Source organism: Pseudoliparis swirei, chromosome 24 (assembly GCF_029220125.1).
Source record: "Pseudoliparis swirei isolate HS2019 ecotype Mariana Trench chromosome 24, NWPU_hadal_v1, whole genome shotgun sequence".
In the NCBI taxonomy this organism is placed as follows: domain Eukaryota; kingdom Metazoa; phylum Chordata; class Actinopteri; order Perciformes; family Liparidae; genus Pseudoliparis; species Pseudoliparis swirei.
Genome location: NC_079411.1, coordinates 24,822,632 through 24,842,011, shown reverse-complemented (window position 1 = coordinate 24,842,011; position 19,380 = coordinate 24,822,632). Strand labels below are relative to the sequence as shown.

The 19,380-nt window shown below is 40.9% G+C and overlaps 1 protein-coding gene across 1 annotated transcript in view; it reads left to right on the top strand.

Annotated features, from left to right (window-relative positions):
* Positions 1-17,860, top strand: part of LOC130189653 (cytoplasmic phosphatidylinositol transfer protein 1-like) — a 71,679-nt gene extending 53,819 nt beyond the window's left edge. The window contains exons 3-9 of the mRNA XM_056408565.1: positions 1,034-1,122; positions 2,930-2,937; positions 5,223-5,294; positions 11,022-11,117; positions 11,712-11,867; positions 12,205-12,268; positions 14,050-17,860. Coding sequence (XP_056264540.1) covers positions 1,034-1,122; positions 2,930-2,937; positions 5,223-5,294; positions 11,022-11,117; positions 11,712-11,867; positions 12,205-12,268; positions 14,050-14,408 — 844 coding nt within the window. The 3' untranslated portion in view covers positions 14,409-17,860. The remainder of the gene's footprint in view (positions 1-1,033; positions 1,123-2,929; positions 2,938-5,222; positions 5,295-11,021; positions 11,118-11,711; positions 11,868-12,204; positions 12,269-14,049) is intronic.
* The last annotated feature ends 1,520 nt before the right edge of the window (positions 17,861-19,380 follow it).

Here is a 19,380-nt window from a genome sequence, read left to right as displayed (position 1 = left end):
ATCTTCACAAGAACAGGGATGGACCGGGAGAAATCAACAGATGGAGGTGTAGGAGGAGTGTCAGTCTCTTTTGTCAGGAGGGGGAGGGAGAGAGAGCCTGCCAACTTTCACACAATGTGATCGTCGATGGCTGTTTTGATTCACAGCCGTCGCGATGCAGTGGGCGCCATTGAACATGTCAGTCACAGGGGGAGCGCAGATGAAGGTTTCACACGTCTCATAAATAACTTCTCAATGCGGCCTCAATTGCAGTCTTGCCAGAGTCCAGGGTTTCGAGATTAGAGAATGTCGAGCGTGACGCACAACGTCTTCTGAGTGGACATTTTGGCAGTTTACTGCAACTCTGTGAACACGTCCAGAGAGGTTCTGGACCGCAAAGAGGCTCAGAGGGAGCTCGAGTCTAATTAAAAGGAATAGTTCGGCATTTCGGGTAATACCCTTATTGGCTTTCTTGCTGGAATTTTTAGAGGATTGATACCACTCTCATGTCTGGATGGTACATATGAAGAGCCTGGCAACTGGTTAGTTTAACATAAAGACTAAAAACGAGGGACAATGGCCTGCCTGGCTCTATCCAAAGGTAATACAATTTGCCAGCGTCTCTCAAGCTCACTCACACATCATATCTTGTTTGGCTGGGTGTTTGCTGCCGGTGGTCTTATCCACAGTACACTCCAGGAAGTTACTGCATCCAGCAAATGGTCCAATACATAACTCCCAATACCTTATGGTTGGTTGATCTTTAGATTCAAAAGGTCCTACCAGTAATTTGGTACAGCGATGTGTGTTTGCTCTCCCGGAGCACGTTCCTCAGAATTAAAGCCTTTTGAAGAGTTCTCTTCACACCACCCCTCGGTTTCAATGCTCTTCCAACCGATTTCCCTTTCACAAGTGGAACAAGTATTTTTTTCGTGATTGCTACGATAGCGGAAGCAATTTCAGCCTCACTTACCGCCTCATCCCTTGCGTCGCTGCTACATGCCTACAGCCTCGGTCCTCATCTGTCTCTGTCCGTCTCGATGTCTCTCTGCAGTAAATTACCCACCTGGGCTCAAGCAGTGGTTCCCAAGATCTTCTACGTGACAGAGAAAGCGTGGAACTACTACCCTTACACCAAAACAGGTGAGCATGGAGAGTCAAAGTGCGTGGCTCTCAAGTTTTGAAGACAGGCAAGAGTGACATTTCCATCAGCACCCCCCCCCCCCCCCCCTGCAGAACGACATTTTCGGATATCAATCAGTCGCGCGCAATTCCAGGATGCTTTACTTTCATTGGTTGCTGGATTAAATCTCACCCGGATACAACAGATACGTGTTTTTTTCTCATTGGCTATTGTGTAGCCCATTTCTATTTTTTGATTGGCTGATAAGTGGCTCCTCACAGCAGACCTCCAGGGGAGCGCTTGATTCCTCCACGGTGAGGGCAGCGCGGCCAGCTCATGTTGGCGCGCTGCAGCACATTAAAACATTAAATAGCCGAGAGTTTTTTTCTGCGTGAGAAATACGATGTGTGGCGGGAGTGCGTGACTTAAGACCGAAATGCGTGAGTCTCACGCTCAATGCGTGACACTTGAGAGCCCTGAAAGTGTGTTGTAGGACTAATCAATCTTTTGTAGGTCGGTAGTTTTTGTTGTAATTGCCATTACCACAAGCAGGCCTCACACTCTCACTCCTTTGTAAGCTGCTGTAACAATAAGAAAGCCCTTCTGGAACACTCTCCCTCTTGTATTCTTGTCTCGTGTATAAATAGAGCTCACGATAGCTCAGGCTGGAATAGGTTAGCACACCTTTTAAAGGTCAGCTTCTCAATTGGTTTTCAGGCCCGAAAAGTTTGTTTCAGTGACAATACAGTATCCTCAGCACTGGCGCAGACACTTTGCTGGATGCTTTTATGGAGTTGGAGTAGCTTTCAAGTTTTCAAGACGCATTGGAGGAGATTCATTCCCAGCACATGGCCCATGATTGCTAATCTCCTCTGCATCTTATAACACATTTTTAATAGGAACGGAAAGAGCTTTTTTCTTCTTTTTCTTTTTTTTACCAAAGTCCCTGTGCAACTTCAAATGTGTGTCGCATAATTCAGTAAAGTCTTATCCTCATTCTTCAGCCATATGTGATTTCTGAAAGACCTGAGGATTTTTGATCTTAATGCAGCTCCATTGGAAATAAGCGGTTGTATAGCATTCTAAGCAAAATGCAATTTAGATGTCAAAAATCGGTGACTTCTGAAGACGGGAAACGTGGATCAAAAAAAGTATACCCTTCAACTCTAAAAGGTGTTTGTATTGACGTGGGACAGCGGCTGTAGACAACAACAACAACAACACACACTGTAGATACACATTAATGCTGACACGCGGATCAGATGCAACATGGCAGCTTTCTGTTTGTCAGTGTGCCAGGAAGACTTGGTGCGAGAAAGCACAAACATGTTATTGACACATAAACATGTTAGAGCCGACCTGCATTTACAAGTTCAGTGTTAGCGTGGAGCAAACGCCCGGTCTCCGCGCTGACGGCAGCACACGCTTTGCTTCGTAAATCCCCGGCATCACGAGCAACCGGTCGTCAGGAGGGCAAATGATCGGAGCAGCGGGGCCCAGGACATATCTCTGTGATGCTTTAATGATCCTGATCTGAAGGAGAAGTGTTACAAGCCGAGGAGAACAGACGAATGGGAATTTCTCTTTGATGAGAGCAAATTAAAGTGGAAGGGAAAGTCACTGAAGAGGGGAAGATGTGAGGTATGAGATATATGACCGCCACAGTGCAGTCCCTATAAGTCTTACACTTTTCTCTCTTTTTTTTTACATCATGGCCTCCTTCTAATGCTTTTGATAATTCAAAGAGGTTACATAACTAACTGTTATTCCTGTGCTCTGTCTCCGTCCTGTGCCCCGATGTCTGTGTCTCCTCGCGCTGGTCTGTAGAATACACAGTAAGTACCCTTCATGTCACTCTGTATGTCTTAATAAGTGCCTTATTTTGCACCGGTGGCCACACAGAGTGCCAAACTCCAAAATGATCAGATAAAGTGACCAGAGGTGATCAGAAGTCTGACCCGTTCCAGCTGTAAATGCTCTCAAAGCACACGCTGGCCCAGTCAAAGCTCACCAGCATCGCACTTTCTAGTGGAGGAACACTTGAGATGGAACAACATGTACACATTCATGAATCTAATGTTAAATATCTAGTTGGGTATGGTGGCATGGACTCCTATTTTACAAGCGTTGGATTAGAATACATTTGTTTTTGGCCACTTTATCGCAACATTGACAAATATAGCCTTATTGAAGCAATCTCCCATTCACACATCCAGTGGAGACAGAGCAACAATAACATTTATTTGGAGAATGAAAGTCACAATGGACGCTCCTTTTTCGCTCCGTTTTGGTCTCCCAACAACTCCTGGGAATCATCTCTTGTTCTTTTAGAGATGTTCTGCTTGAACAAGCTGCTGCTGATCAAAACAAGGTGGATAAGACCGGGGAACCAAAACGGTGAAGGTGCAGTCCATAAATCTAATCCAAAAAACAAGACAAAAACACACAAATGGGTGATTCCTCTCCAAGTGTCCATTGCACATTGACATCGACATCACCAATATACACATCTTAACCCTTGTGTTGCCTTAGGGTCATTTTGACCCGAATCAATATTACACCCTCCCCCCGCCTTTGGATTAATTTGACCCCATTCAATGTTTAATGTCGGTGTTCTTTCGGTAGTCAACAAACAAACATAAAGTGCCTCACACTTAAACTTGGAAAACAATATTAATTCTAATAATTTTCTGGAGGTTTTAATTGCTGGCGTCAAATTGAACCCAAAGGGTAAAATATGTTAGTAAATATAAAGGTAACAGGAGGGTGAAACATTGAATCGGGTCAAAATGACCCAAAGGTGGGGGGAGGGTGTAATATTGATTCGGGTCAAAATGACCCTAAGGCAACACAAGGGTTAAATTAGTACAGCTCTAAGGACCACATGTGTCACACTAGTTAGCTTGTGGTGACTGGGATACTATATTTTACAAGTATATTTTTAAGCACAGAAATCTCCTAGATGGTACATTACATACAGTATGCTTTATGTTTATGGGTTTTAACATTTGAGATTAGAAATCGCAATACACTGTTCTTGAGTCTGAAGGATCTGACAGCGTGTTATTTCAAATGGTGTGTACATGTAAATTGCGGTTCACTATTTTTAGAAAGCTATAATGTAATACTGTTTACAGAAGTTAATTAAGCCTGCTGCTGTTTGAAGTGCAGGCCCATTATCTTGCAGAATTTTGTCACAAAGGGATTAGGTTTGTCAGTTAAGGGCCACAGCCTCCATGTCCAACACACACACACACACACACACACTCCACTGGGCGTGTCTTTTTTAATAAGCAGAGCTGCCTGTGTGACCTGTGATTAAACCCTCGAGAACACACGGAGCGTTGGCAGAATGCACTGACACGTTTATAAGACACATGAGCGTGTGATAAGGCTTAGCTATCGGGCTTCTCTTAAACAGATGTGAGACCTGTCAACAGCAGGAGTCACGCCACTTCAGGGTGCAGGGACACGAGAGGAAAGACAACAATGCTGCTGTGGCAGAATACTTGACATAGTCTTCTGTATATGTGTATATGTACGAGGGTGTTTTATGTCCACGCGCGAGTCAGTGTGGATACACCCATGCCAAGATGAGCTGTGAGGCAAAAGGAATTGTCTTCTGTAAATGTTGACAGGGAGTATACAGTGAGGAAGAACATAGAAAGAGAGAGAGACAGACAGTTCCAACAGCTGCTATGACAGTCAGTGTAAATACTATAAAAGTGGTTTAGAAGTGTACTTCTATGTGCTTCTTTTGAAAGAAGGGACAGTAAAGTGTTTTTCCTGATCCGATGTGAGGTCCTGGGACAGATTGTAAAGCCCTCTGAGGCAAAATGTGTCATTTGTGCTATTGGGCTTCATAAAATAAACTGAATTGAATTAAATTAAAGCGTATTACTAAGTGGCCCACTTTCTTACAGCTGTATACATTAAACTACCGTTAAGACATAACTCAAAAACAAGCAACGTTTTCTGCGCTACCACTCGAGGGAAGGAGGACAGAGTGTTCAAGTTCACCAGTTCTTTATCTTCTCTGAAGATGCTTTAAAAGGCAGTGAAACAACAATGACAGCTATGATATTATTTTGTGGTTTAACATCTTTGCCTTTATCCACAGTGCTCATTCTTGCCCAAGTTCTCCATCCACATAGAGACAAAATATGAGGACAACAAAGGATGCAATGACAATGTGAGTACACTATGTGTGTGTGTGTGTGAAAGATAAGAGCTTTACGTAGTGGTTGTGGGTATATTGGTTTCTCAATAGTGCACTCTGACAAGGAGTGCAGTATGAGTACTCTACACATATGATGTCTGTCCATCCTGGAGGAGCGATGGATTGATTCTACTGATATCTTTGCAGTGAGCTTGTATTCTCCATCGGCATTCAGGTTGTAACTCCCATACAAAACTCTTCGCTTAATATCCATCTGCTGCCTGTCTTTTGTCTCTCTGATACAGAAATCTTTACAAAATAGGCCAATTTAAAAACACAATCTCAAAGCAGGCATATGGTGGAAAATCTCTGCAAAGGCGAAATGACTAAAACCATCTGGGCAGATTTGGCAACTCACCGACTCTCATTTGCAATCCCGTTGTATCGTAATGCAAACTATACAAAGGGCCTTGAGAGTCTGCCAATAACTGTTCCACTTGTTGGACAGCTAATTTAATTTGGGCTGTGAGCCTCCTCACTTTCTTTCTCTCTATATTTTACTCCACTCTCCAATTTATACACTAAAAAAAAACGATTCAAGCCCTTCTTAGAGGTGACGCATTTAAATATTGTTTGATACATTTCAATAAATCAATTACAAAACGAAGATATTTATATTGAATGGGTGTTACACAAAATTTATGAATACTTTCATTTATTCGATTTATTTAGGTTACACTCACAAAAACGATTCAAGCCCTTCTTCGAGGTGACACATTTAAATATTGTTTGATACATTTAAATAAATCAATTACAAAAATAGATATTTATATTTAATGGGTGTAACACAAAATGTATGAATTATTTCATTTATTAGATTTATTTAGGTTAGATGGTGTGCATATCAACTCAAAATAAATGTGTTTCATTGAGGACTACCTTTTGCGCATGCGCCAGCTGAAAATCAGTTGTTTACAAGGTGAAGACACTTTCAGGGCTGTACGGTGGTGTAGTGGCTAGCACTGTCGCCTCAAAGCCAGAGGTCCGTGGGTTCAATTCCCAGTTGGGGCTTTCCTTCTGTGTGGAGTTTGCATATGTTCTTAGTTAGTTAGTTAGTTTATATTTTGAGTTGGACAAACACAAATTAATTTAATTTAATGAATATCGTTATTTTATTTTAGATGTATTTGATACAAATGAGTTGGACTAACTTAATTAAATGTTATTGCACTGATGTGCTAAATTTGAGTTGGAGTTGCATATAATTATTGGATGGAAAACCTGCCAACAATTTAATTGAGTTCATCCAATGAGTCATTTCTTTGAGTGTAGAAGCATTCGTCATCAAAGGAAAGGCGGCCAATGTCTGGACAGTGAGGAAGAAGAATGGTGTGCAACAGACAAATTGCTTGAAATATATTCTGGTGTGCTGGCCAGCACGTTAATGTTACCGAGTCTTCATATGTAGCTTCATATTGTTGTCAGTGGTGATGGTTGAAATGGCTCCCTAATTCACTCGAGCATCGCGTTGACGTGTTTCGGAGTACTTCACACATGTACTCATGCAGCCGCAGAGGCAGACGGACATGGACAGACTGTCAGTGAGCATTAAACAATAGTTCAAGATTGATGCTTGTTTTGGTTCGACACGACAAGGAGAAACCGAAATTGCCTCCAGCAAATGCACTTTAGATGCCAGAAAGTTTGAGAAAAGTCTGCATATGAGCTGAGATATGAGAGTGGCATCTATTGTGTGCGCACACACACACACACACACACTCAATGAGTCAATGACACCACTGCACTACTTTGTGCATCAACATCTTCAGGGCAAACAAACATGTTTTATGATATTGCATAACAATTCACAACAATATTTGCAGTTATGGGTGCTGTGAAATATGTCTGCCACTGTGTTATACATACGATTATCTCTGAGCAAGGGCCATGCTTTCCCGTGTGTGGATTCTGATGGTATAACACACATCTGTGGGTGTCTTGACACTGTGTGTAGGTCTTTAAGAACATCTGGTAAAAAGCAAAGACCTACTGAGTGTAAAAGGATTGAGGGGGAGGGGGGAGGGGGGAGGGAGGGTGGGGATTGTTGATATGCAGACGGGAAATGAGTGGGTGTGTGAGTGGACATCATGCACCGTTTGGATGGAGGCGCCAGTAACATATGTAGAATTCCACTGTCCTGCAGTGTCAGACACACACACACACACACACACACACTCATACTCACACACACATACTCACACACACTCGCACACTAAACTTTAACATGTGTCCTAAGGCCCATGTTGCTCTTGCAATCCCTCCAAGGAATCCTGAGCTACACAGCTGGCAGAATGAGAAAACACTTTTTGTTGTGGTATTGGTCGCACATGTTCGTTCAGACGTGCACTTTCAAAGCCAAATTAGAGACCGCAAACAGTTATCGTGACATAAAGAGATCATGTTCAAGCCCAACACCTGCACAGGTGCCTGTCACTTAAAACCAGTGAAATATACGGAGATCCGATATGAAAATCCTTTCAAAAAAATGGCCTGCAACAGAAAGAAGTTCCTCATTACCTTCGATTTTCTAAAAGGACATTCAGGATCACAACCCCCAAAAGAGCCCATTAGTTGGGATAACACCTCTAACTGAGATGGAAGGACTCTTGATTTCCTCAACTACCGTAAATCCAAACAACTTCACACTCGGAGGGTGCATTGCTGAAAACTCCAGGAGGTGCAGTGTGGAGTGTGAGCTCGTCCGTGTGAGCGGGTCTCAAAAGATCTGCAAGCAGCAACACTGGAGGTCAAGCAATCAGGTCGCTCCCAAAACAGGCACAAAGTTGAATTGGCGGTGCAATAGTTTAATTAATTTAAATAACCGAGCACAGAATCCTCCACATGTAACATGTAATACACGGAATCCCTTCTGAAAACATCATCAACCTAATTTAATTCAGTTAATTATGATGTTTTAGGCATGCCATGGATGAGATTGGTCTGTTATGTTCGTATTTCTCCCGTTTGAGGCTAATGAATTGCGGTCCAGTTAATTTAAAAGCCTTCAGGGGCCTTATCCCCTTAGTTGCAGAGCATTCTAAGACACCTGTCCTGCAGTGGACTGAAGTCATCAAACTGTCTGCCTGTGTTTTGACTTTGGAGTGTGTCGTGGCACTCCGTATAGTTCTGGGTCTTCTGTACCACAATTTTGAGTTCAGTCTTAGAAACTATTAATTGACACGCGAGTGAGACAAGTAGTTCTTCCATAAAAAATGTTTACGAGAAAACGTAGAGTTACATGTTCACACGGTCAAAAAACTATGTCGCTTCCAACATCTCTGAGCTCAAATCCGGACTGACAGTCCAACACGCAGGTGTTATACTGACGTAACGTCCTCTGATCGGAAGCTTACATCCAAGTTATTCAGCTTTTAACCCTCCTGTTACCTTAGGGTCAATTTGACCCCAGCAATTAAAACCTCCAGAAAATTATTAGAATTAATATTGCTTCCCAAGTTTAAGTGTGAGGTACTTTATGTTTGTTTGTTGACTACCTAAATCGCCCTTTAAATATATAAAAAAAGTTGATATTTCTTATATGTTTGACACAGTGAAAAACAGCCTGGGGTCAAATTGACCCCAAAGAACACCGACATTAAACATTGGATGGGGTCAAATTGACCCTAAGGTAACAGGAGGGTTAAACATTGAATGGGGTCAAATTGACCCTAAGGTAACAGGAGGGTTAAATACAATACTAAATTATATATGTTAACCTAAACGTTCTTTCAAATCATAATGAAAACTGATTTATCTTCAGTTACCTTTTTAAATCTTTTTAAACTAAAGTATGAAATCATGCATTTGGCTCTTACAGATTGTATTCAAATAAGAAACTGAAGAAAAGGAAGTGCACCAACAGACGCTGGCATGCACACACAGGCAGTGCATAGCATGTAGCATGTAGCATGTAGCGGGTTGCAGCTCAGGGCATGCACACTTTGGGCTTGCCCAGATACTTTAGCAGTGGGAGAAGTAGGAACGGAGAAGGTAAATGTCTTCCAGTAATTTCCTGGCCAAAGCATAGTCACGTGTTACTGATCGGCACTCGGGAACGCGATTGTCATACATACACACATACGCTGTATTTGTTGAAGTTATTTTTGCATCTTGAAAATGTTACGTTATTTAAGATGTTCCCAGTTGCAGTGTGTTCTGAAGATGTTTTGTTTAACGCTCTGATGATTTAGTTCAAATTGACTTTTACTTAGTTTGAATGTGTTCCAGTAAACCAGAGACCCTCCCCAGTCCTTCGTACACTCATGTTTGGCAAAGTGATGCGTACCTGCTCTTTGTAGATGATGTTGCTTTCCTTTCCATTCTCTTCTCTGATTACACACACCGTTGTTTCCTCTCTCATCCTTTAACCTTTCCTCCCTCCTCCTTCCTTATCCTTGCCTGTCTCTGCATCCATTTCCATTGTTTCCCCCACTGCTTCCACCCTTTTTCTCTCCCTCCATGTGTCCCTCTACTCTTATTACACATTATCCTCCACCTCCACCCTCACCACCACCACTGCATCTCCTCTTCATTGTTTCCTTTTGTCCTCCTCTTCTCTCCCTCTCCCCGCTCATCCAGTCTCCATTCCTGCCTCTTGGCTCTCACACACACACACCCACACACACTCGCAGCTATACGGCGGGCCCTGTAGCCAGAGGTCTGTTCAAGGGTACTCACATGAATTATTATTTGTAATTGTGTGGGTGTAATAGTATAGACATATATACTGTTTATATATGTATATATATATATATATATATATATATATACACTACCGTTCAAAAGTTTGGGGTCACTTAGAAATGTCTTTATTTTTCAAAGAAAAGCACTGTTTTTTCAATAAAGATAACATTAATCAAAAATACACACTATACATTGTTAATGTGGTAAATGACTATTCTAGGTGGAAACGTCTGGTTTCTAATGAAATATCTCCAGAGGTGTATAGAGGCCCATTTACAGCAACTATCACTCCAGTGTTCTAATGGTACATTGTGTTTGCTAATCGCCTTAGAAGACTAATGTCTGATTAGAAAACCCTTGTGCAATTATGTTAGCACAGCTGAAAACAGTTATGCTGGTGATATAAGCTATACAACTGGCCTTCCTTTGAGCTTGAAGTTTGAAGAACAAAATTCATACTTCAAATATTAATCATTATTTCTAACCTTGTCAATGTCTTGACTATTTTCTATTCAATTTTCAATTCATTTGATAAATAAAAGTGAGTTTTCATGGAAGACACGAAATTGTCTGGATGACCCCAAACTTTTGAACGGTAGTGTATATATATATATATATGTATATATGTATATGAATTCTTGATTGAGTCCATATTATCAATATTGTGATAACTAATGAAGACTAAGAAGAAGAATCATAAAAACTAATTAATTGCAATCAGCACTGTGTCCATTAGCACATTAACCCATGTAAGACATATGCACGGAGCGCCACCTCTTGGTTACCTGAGCAAGTGCACAGTACAGAGTGGCAAGATGCACAGTCAAGTGTTGGTAACAATATGAGCAATTTCCAAATTCTGAGTCAAGCAGAAAGGAATGTTTGCCAGCCACAAATGTGATGATGTAACATGAAGAAGACACATTTCAGGGGGTGTATTTGTTGCTTGTGAGGAGGCTGTGATTGGCAGGCAGAGGCTTTAGTGAGCAATCTCAAACCCATCTGTTCTGCCTTCAGATCTTTGACACCGAGCTGAAGGAGCAGGAGAGGGAGGTGTGCTTCATCGACATCGCCTACGATGAGATCCCCGAGCGCTACTACAAAGAGTCTGAGGTGAGCTTGTGGGGGTGCGAGTGTGCCGATGCTCACGGCTACTGGGAGCTAACGCTACTCAAGAGGTGGAAGTGGGCTGTTAAATCTGGAAATGTTGGACTGAAACGGTGCGATCGAGATGAAACGGTGTGATCTCAGTTTGTGTCATGTTGTGAACTCACGCAAATGTCTCCTCTCTGCGTCTAACTTGTTTTACATCAATTCATAAGTATCTTTAACAGTATACTAGAATGGTCCTTTACATTTTATATCGAGGCCTGAACACTAAAATGCAAACATTAGGGATTTGTCTACCAGCTGTTGCTTTATATGCCGCTCACATTCATCATTCATCTGGAGTCTGAGAGACGTTCATAATTCAGTCTGTGAAGTGTGAGAGCTGGTAATTGTCTTCAGAGCTGTTTAATAGCAGATTGCCTCAGCTCTATTGAGCATGTAGAAATATTCTCCAAAAAGCAGAGGGGTTAATGTGAATAGTATTTAATACTGGCATTCAGTCATGCATGAAATGTAAGGTGTGCAGAAAAAGAAAAAGATTCCTGAAAATTTGGGTTGATTGTTGTAATAATAAACCTAATTTGTCCCACTTTGCAGGACTTGCGCTATTTCAAGTCAGATAAGACGTCGCGGGGGATTCTTCAGGAGGGCTGGAGAGACACCCAGGAACCCATCATGTGCTCGTACAAACTGGTCACCGTCAAGTTTGAGGTGTGGGGTTTGCAGACCCGTGTGGAGCAGTTTGTACACAAGGTGAGGGGTTGCCCAGGGGATGGATGTCGTTTTAGTTTCCTTTCAGATGCATAATTTTTTATATATACATCTATCGACATCTTTTTTTCCCCAGTCCCTCACACAATTTGCTTGATTTGTTATTAAAAATGCGACTTTCTATGGTGTTGTTCTGAGGCAGCTGGTTAAAGTGCTTTAGCCACGAAGCTAATTTGTAATCCTGAAGACGAGAGGGTTACATATCTTAGTCTCAATGACCTTATCCTTACATCCTGAATCTTGATTAGTCCTAACATTGATTTATGAAAAGACACTGTGTGATTGACCATTTTCCTACCCTCATGGCGTTGTGTTATAGGTGGTTCGGGATGTGTTGCTGCTGGGACATAGACAGGCATTTGCTTGGGTGGATGAGTGGATCGGTAGGTCTATCAGCCTCACGTCATACTCTGCAGCTCATCTACAGCCACGGGCCCATTTCAGTCATCAACTATTTACTCACATTAGGTTATTATGCATGCATTACACAGTAGCATTTACGTTTCTTATGTAAGAATATAGATGAAAGCAATCTCTTTTTATTGACGTATATATTGTTTTTACTGCAAAGGAATACATAACTAGTTCAATTTTCCATGTATTTGTTTGTGGTTAGATAAACGACTTGACCAGAGGTGTTATGTTAATGCTATTCTTTGAAATGTGAGCACTACTTTATATCCATTATATGAAGCACAGTTGTGTGATAACTGTTTATTTACCAGTGTGCATGAAACATCGCTCCATCTGCACTAAACCCCGTCGCTGCCAGTCATGCTGATTCTCCTCCAGCATGGACCCCCCTCTCGGCACCGCCACTAACCCACCAATGACCAACAATGCATGTAAATTATTTTGAGATTCAAGAGTAGAAACACAAGTGGTACAAGTGTAATAATCTGTTAATCATTCAAACTGTATTTGGCACTATATTTCATATCAAAGTCAAATATTAAGTTGCAAAAAAACCAACTATTTATGCTTTTGCATGTGTATAAACCTTGCCAACAATACTGCAGTTTCATGAAGGAATCATTGAGGATTCACATCAGTGAAGAATGATGCGCCTTCTGAAACATGAACTCTGACTGTTTCTCTGAGTGGTCGCACAAGAGCCCTGTTTGCAGCCTAAGTGGTGAAGATGACATTATCTTCTCCACTCCTCTCTATCACCACTCAACTCCACACCACAACTCCAAACAGCCCGGATGCTTGAAATATGTCGAATGGTGTTGTGTTGCTTACTTATGCATCCGATGATTCAACCTCTTCTTTGGTTGTGGATTGTTCTTTCTTTTATTTAATCTTGAAAACGTCCTTGGCCTTCCTTTGTCCTTCCTTCCTGGTGTGACTCTGGTTTTTCTAGCCGTCTTCTATAAACTCCCCGGGTCATGGGAAGCTACCCCTTTACTTCTAAAGCTTTTACTTTAAAAAGCTTGAATCATCCTTTTAACCCGCTTCACGTACCCTTGGAATGCGCCTTTGCCAATTAATACTCTCCTTCTCCACCTGTTTGTCCATTGGAGCCCCATTATAGAGGAGACGACAACATTTCGACCCACAATCCACCCCTTCCCCCTTCTTTCAGATATGACTTTGGATGACGTGCGGGATTACGAGAATCAAATGCATGAGAAAACCAACATTAAAGTTTGCCATGAGCAGCAACAGCATTCCACCACAAACCCATCTTCACTGGATCACAAAGCAAGCGTATGTGTCTTTTTTCCAATGTTGCGTTGGTGGTAAACTTGTCAAAGTTGCATATAATTGTCGCCCTGCATCTTCTCCTTCTGTCCGACAAACGATGCATCCATGAAAGGTTGAATATGATAATTCAAGTCTTCGAACGATTCTCTAAAGGTTTGAAAAGCTATCTAGGAAACAACAAGAGACACAGATTAACACTTGAACACCTTGGTTTATAAAATAAAATAATGACAATATTAAATTTGTTTTGTAATATATGGACATTTTTAAGCATCATTTTGACTTTGCTGTGTCTTTTTCTCTGGGCGTGCCTGTGGCTCTAAGAATGACTTGAAGTTGTGGAAAGTTACAGTTTTAACTTTTTGGTGTTTTGCAATTGACCACAAAGAGTCAAACAAATCTACTTTCACAATTCTTCCTCTCATTGGTCTCAATTGATCCTTTCCCAATCCAGACATGACAATGGATGAGGTGAGAGAGTTTGAGCGCACCATCCAGGAGGCCACCAACCAGAAGATAGGGATTTTCCCACCGTCGATCTCCATCAGCGAGACGCCCCTGTCTTCCTGTTCCCTCACCGGCCATGCCAGCGCCCCCACCACCCCCTTGTGCACTGATGCGCCTGAGTCCCTCTCCGTCTTCAAGGACCGACCCCGCAAACAATCTGCACCAGAAGCCCTTACCCTTCCTGATCCTGACAAAAGTGGCGTTCCACAGGGCTCTCCCATGAGCCCACTACCCATTTCAAACGACCTCCAATCATCCACACCACCCGGCTCCAACGCTGATATTGCTGAACTGAATGAGCAGTAGAGGGGCCGCTGGATGTCTTCCCCCACCCCATGCTTTACTTATTCCCCCAACCCCATTGTCTTATTAGCCCAATGAGACTTGCCTCACCTTTTTACACAAGTGGCCAGACATTCAAGTTCTCTAGCCAGATCTAAGGATTTGCCATAAACCTGGACACACGACAGTCACAATCGCCATTGAAGTCTACATCAGTGCTGATGAGACAGCTGTAGGCTGAGCCACCTTGTTGTAGTTGGCCTGTGAGCTGAGTCAGCCACATGTCTCATCTAGTAAAACAACCATTTGTAATGTCTAATTAAAACAAAGTGCATCTTTAGTTATTTTTTGTTGATCAGCAAAAGAATAATTTTGTATTGTTGTGTTTCCTGAAGTGTTTCCTTATGTTTTCTTCAATCAGACAAGCCAATTGCTTTCAAGCTGTTGAACTAAGACGTAAATGCCTTAGCGCCACAGAGCCAGTGGTGTTTATTAGTTTTGACAATGTGTGCGAATGAATGCATGACAAACATTGTCCTTTGTAAAATGGCTGTCTTGATGCAATTAGAAATCGATGACACAAACTAGAGCAGAACAGTAGAACTAATGTGCTCGAGCAACACACACCAGAAGGACAGCCAGTACCCTCAGAACAGAGCCGCTTAGCAACTGTTTCCTGAGCAGGCCTGTGGATCAGATTGCACTTGTCTTTTCAATCCCATACTCCAATTATACAACAGATGCAAGATCAGTACAATCACAGAGAGTTTACACCTCAGGTCTCCCCAATTCTGCCTAGCTCACACTAAGGCAGAGATATTATTGTACCTTTCTCTCCCTGCCTATTGCCAAACAGCCACATTTTATACCTCCACAGATATAACAATACATCAACTATTGTATGTACTGTACCAGTCGACTTAACACTTGGACTGTTTACACATCCGAAAACCTTGGCGCATTCGCATAATAGCGGTAACATTGTACCTTAAGCTGTTCTATCTGCACTGGTGGTTTTATGATGAAGATTTAAAATAGAATATGTTGGAGTTTTATTACTGCATATACCTTACTCAAGTTGACTGATTACAACAACAAATACACTGAAATTAAAAGTTGCCTGAAACTAATGCTGGACAATTGGATCAAAATCAGCAAATCACATTATTATCATAGGAACAAGGCCATTTGGGTAGTTTTTAAACATTTGCTGATTGTTGTGCACATGGAGATAGTGACAACCCAAAGCTTGATTTTAAGGAGCGGGGCACATGCATCAAGCTGACTTGAGAATGTGCTTTGTTGGCGGCAGAGCATTTGCAGAACTGCTGATACTTTTTACTTTGCCAGTGCTGGTTGGCTAAGCGGGAGCTGGTGCTTTGGTGGGCGTGGAGAATGATTTGGAAAAGAGGAAATCCTTTTGCTGTGCCCGTTTACGTGTGCTGGCCTTGTACTGCTGATTACCATTTTTAAGGAGAAACAAATACACAAGGACAGGATTATTCTTTGAGCCCCTTTGTTTCCACAGAATGATTAAATGAAGGGTTTTTAAATGCATGGAATGTTCACAACGTATATACTATCTACAGTATATGTGTATATACTGTAAGAGAATAGATTGGTACAGTATATTTGGTGATGCAACTAAATGGGGAAAAAAAGAAGTTAATTCTAACTTTGAAAGCTCGGTACTAGTGTTGTATAATAGAAAAATCTGATTTTGACTGAAATGTCAGCATGCCCAGAAGAGAATATAGGCCTAAAAACTCTTTGAACTCAGTGCCTCTGCATGAAACTAGTGTATCATCTCCAACAAGTGAGTAAACCAAAATCTATTATATTTCATCTGTACACAAAATTGACACGTCATGACATTTCTTTGCCTGTTTTCTATCTCAAATGTTGCATTTAACCAAGAATAAAAATTAGCTACAGCTCCATAGTAGCTAAACCAGAAGATTATCAGATCACATCAAGCATATCAAACTACATCCTCAGACTCTCAAGTATCAGGGTTACCTTTTAACTTTATTGTTTGTATTCCAGGAAATTACAAAATTTGTGTTCCTCAGTTCATACAAAATTACTTTTAACCTTACAGCGCAAATGCATTTTGCACTTTCCAGTTTTTTCAAATACACCTTATTTAAAAATGAAGAAATGTGTCACACAACAGTCTTGGCTGGGTTTGTTGGACCAAGTCCTATGATACAGCATAATGCTTTAGAAAAGAGCAGTTCCAGAAGAGAGTCCTTAGTGGTCTTGCCATAAAACATTGTTAATATTATGTACAGTTTCTCACTTGCTTTTGTAAAAAAAAAAACTGTAGCTATTTATCTGTAACGGTAGCTTTTGTCTTTGCTTTTTGAGGATAAAAACGTTATAAACCAGTTATTGGCATACGTTTGATATATGATATGATATAGGCCCTCTGTATTGATTTAGTATCCATAGATCATACATACAGCTCTGGTATTGACCATCTCTCTTGTCAGGAATATAGAGATCTAGGGATACGTTTGATCTACCATGGACTTAAAAACAATGCACATAATATCTAATTGTGTAACATTAAGCTCTGCTCTGTTTAAAAGAGTAACATATTAGCTATTGTATATACTACAGTTAATAACTGATATGGTTTCTTACATTGAAACTGACTTCAAGTTGCATTACTGATGTGAAAAGAATGTGAGCAGGATATTCTGAAGTGTTTGTGCAATAAGGAGGAATTCAAAGTTTGTTTAAATCTAGGAATAATATGTGTCTTTATCTATGAAGTCATTGTCATCTATTGAGGATACTGACTTTTGTCAAGTTTATTCTTCTTAATCGAGTATCAATAATCCTCTTTGTAGTGGTGCACTATATGCTTTTGGTGACAATGCAGGGCAACATTATTTGTACACGTAAAACAACTAAATTAAGCTTTTCTTTTAGCTGCTTTCTCGTTACTTGCCATGGTAATTAAGAGGTTGATTGACTTTTCTGTTGTTATTTTTTTTTTGTAAACCTGCTGTACTTTAAATGTGTGCTCGCTGTATTGTTTGAAGGAAACTCTTAATTAGTTTATCATTATTCTTTGGATTAAAGGACCAAGCTTATTGCGCCCCCTCCCCCTATTGAAGTGTGCATTTGGCCACACTGTTTTGCTGTCTTCTGATAATTGGGATCTGTATCACCAGCCAGGATCACTGAGTTAGCTGCAGTGAACCGTAACTCTGAGGAACGCCAGGAACAGCCCGGTGTATTTCACCCGGTGCTGGAGATCTTCTGCAGCTTTCTACCTGAATCCCGCCGTGTGAAACGAGTCCTAAACGTGCCAATTGTGTTCGGCTGCTGGAAGTCGCTCTCAGTTCTTCCACTTTATCTATTATTGTGTTTGTTATATTCTTACTTGCCTTTGAGGTTCATTTGGTTCTTTGCTGTAATTACTTTGGCTGAAACATACAAATAAACTTAACTAGCTATTGCAACAGTGTTATTCATTCTGTTGACCATGCACGTTTTACATAACCCCTTCTGTCTGTTTTGTCCAAGACACCATACTGTGCAGCTCGCAAGATAACGGACTATTGAAATGTTCTATTTGTCCTCTTTACCAGCAGCCGGTGGTGATCTTCACTCGACATGCATCTCATTACAAGGATAACTCCCCCTTAAACACAAACCCTATATAACACTCATATCCTCAAGGGGGATGCGTTTCTGGACTCATCTTGTTTTCTGGTGCATTTTTCCTATTTCTTGTTCTTATTGCTGGCTAAACTGAAATGTAAAGTCACATATAATGTCAATGTTGAAAGAGGTACGAATATATTTTACTGAGGTAAGAGTTGTAATTACACAAACTAACTTTTAATTAGTCCACAGAATGGGTGGGGCATCCGTTCTCGTAGCCCGGGGTCGGTTCGCAGGGGCAGCAGTCCCAGCAGGCTGACCCAGACTTCCTTCTCACCCGCAACATTTTCCGAGGCGTTCCTAGGCCAGCTGAGAGATATAATCCCTCAGTATAGTATGTATACAGCACATAAAAACACAACCATTCAACCTCAAATTCAAACCTATTGAACTGTGTAAGGAAGGCAGAGAACCCGCATAGAACCTTCAGAGAACCCACGAGGAAAACATTCAAACTCCACAAACAAGGTCTCCATTTAGCTGTGAGGCAACCATGCTAGCCACTACACCACTGTGCACCAGTCTTAACCCTTGTGTTGCCTTAGGGTCATTTTGACCCGAATCAATATTACACCCTCCCCCCGCCTTTGGGTCAGATTCAATGTTTCACCCTCCTGTTACCTTTATATTTACTAACATATTTACCTTTTTCAATTTGACGCCAGCAATTAAAATTATTAGAATTAATATTGTTTTCCAAGTTTAAGTGTGAGGCACTTTATGTTTGTTTGTTGACTACCGAAAGAACACCGACATTAAACATTGAATCGAGTCAAATTAATCCTAAGGCGGTAATATTGATTCGCAAATTAAAAATAGTTAATGTAGTATATTATATAATATAAAAAGTAATAGTAGGCTATGTCATAAAAAGTCATAATTAAAAAAATAGATTTCAGGTCCTTTAATTGAAGTGAACAGGGCAGAGAAAGTACACCAGAAAAATAATCACACAAAGTATTATTTGTAATACCCTGGACTTCATATACAAATGGTTTATAACAGTGTTGAAACTAAAAATTATGTAGGAATATTTATTGATCACCACCATCAACAAACACTCCTCTTTTAATGAAATGCAACTATTTCGCAACTTTTCCACCAAGATTTTAAAAGCAGAAATTATGTAACTATCTCCTTCTGAAATAACAGATTCTACATCAACATCACTCAACTATGACTGCAGCAAATCTACACACCATAAAGAATATCAATAAATCATGTAAGTAACTATTCCATTTGTTCAGGAAAGCAGCGTTATTCAAGTTATAACAAAATATAACATATAGAAATAAAATCTATATTATTTAGCTAA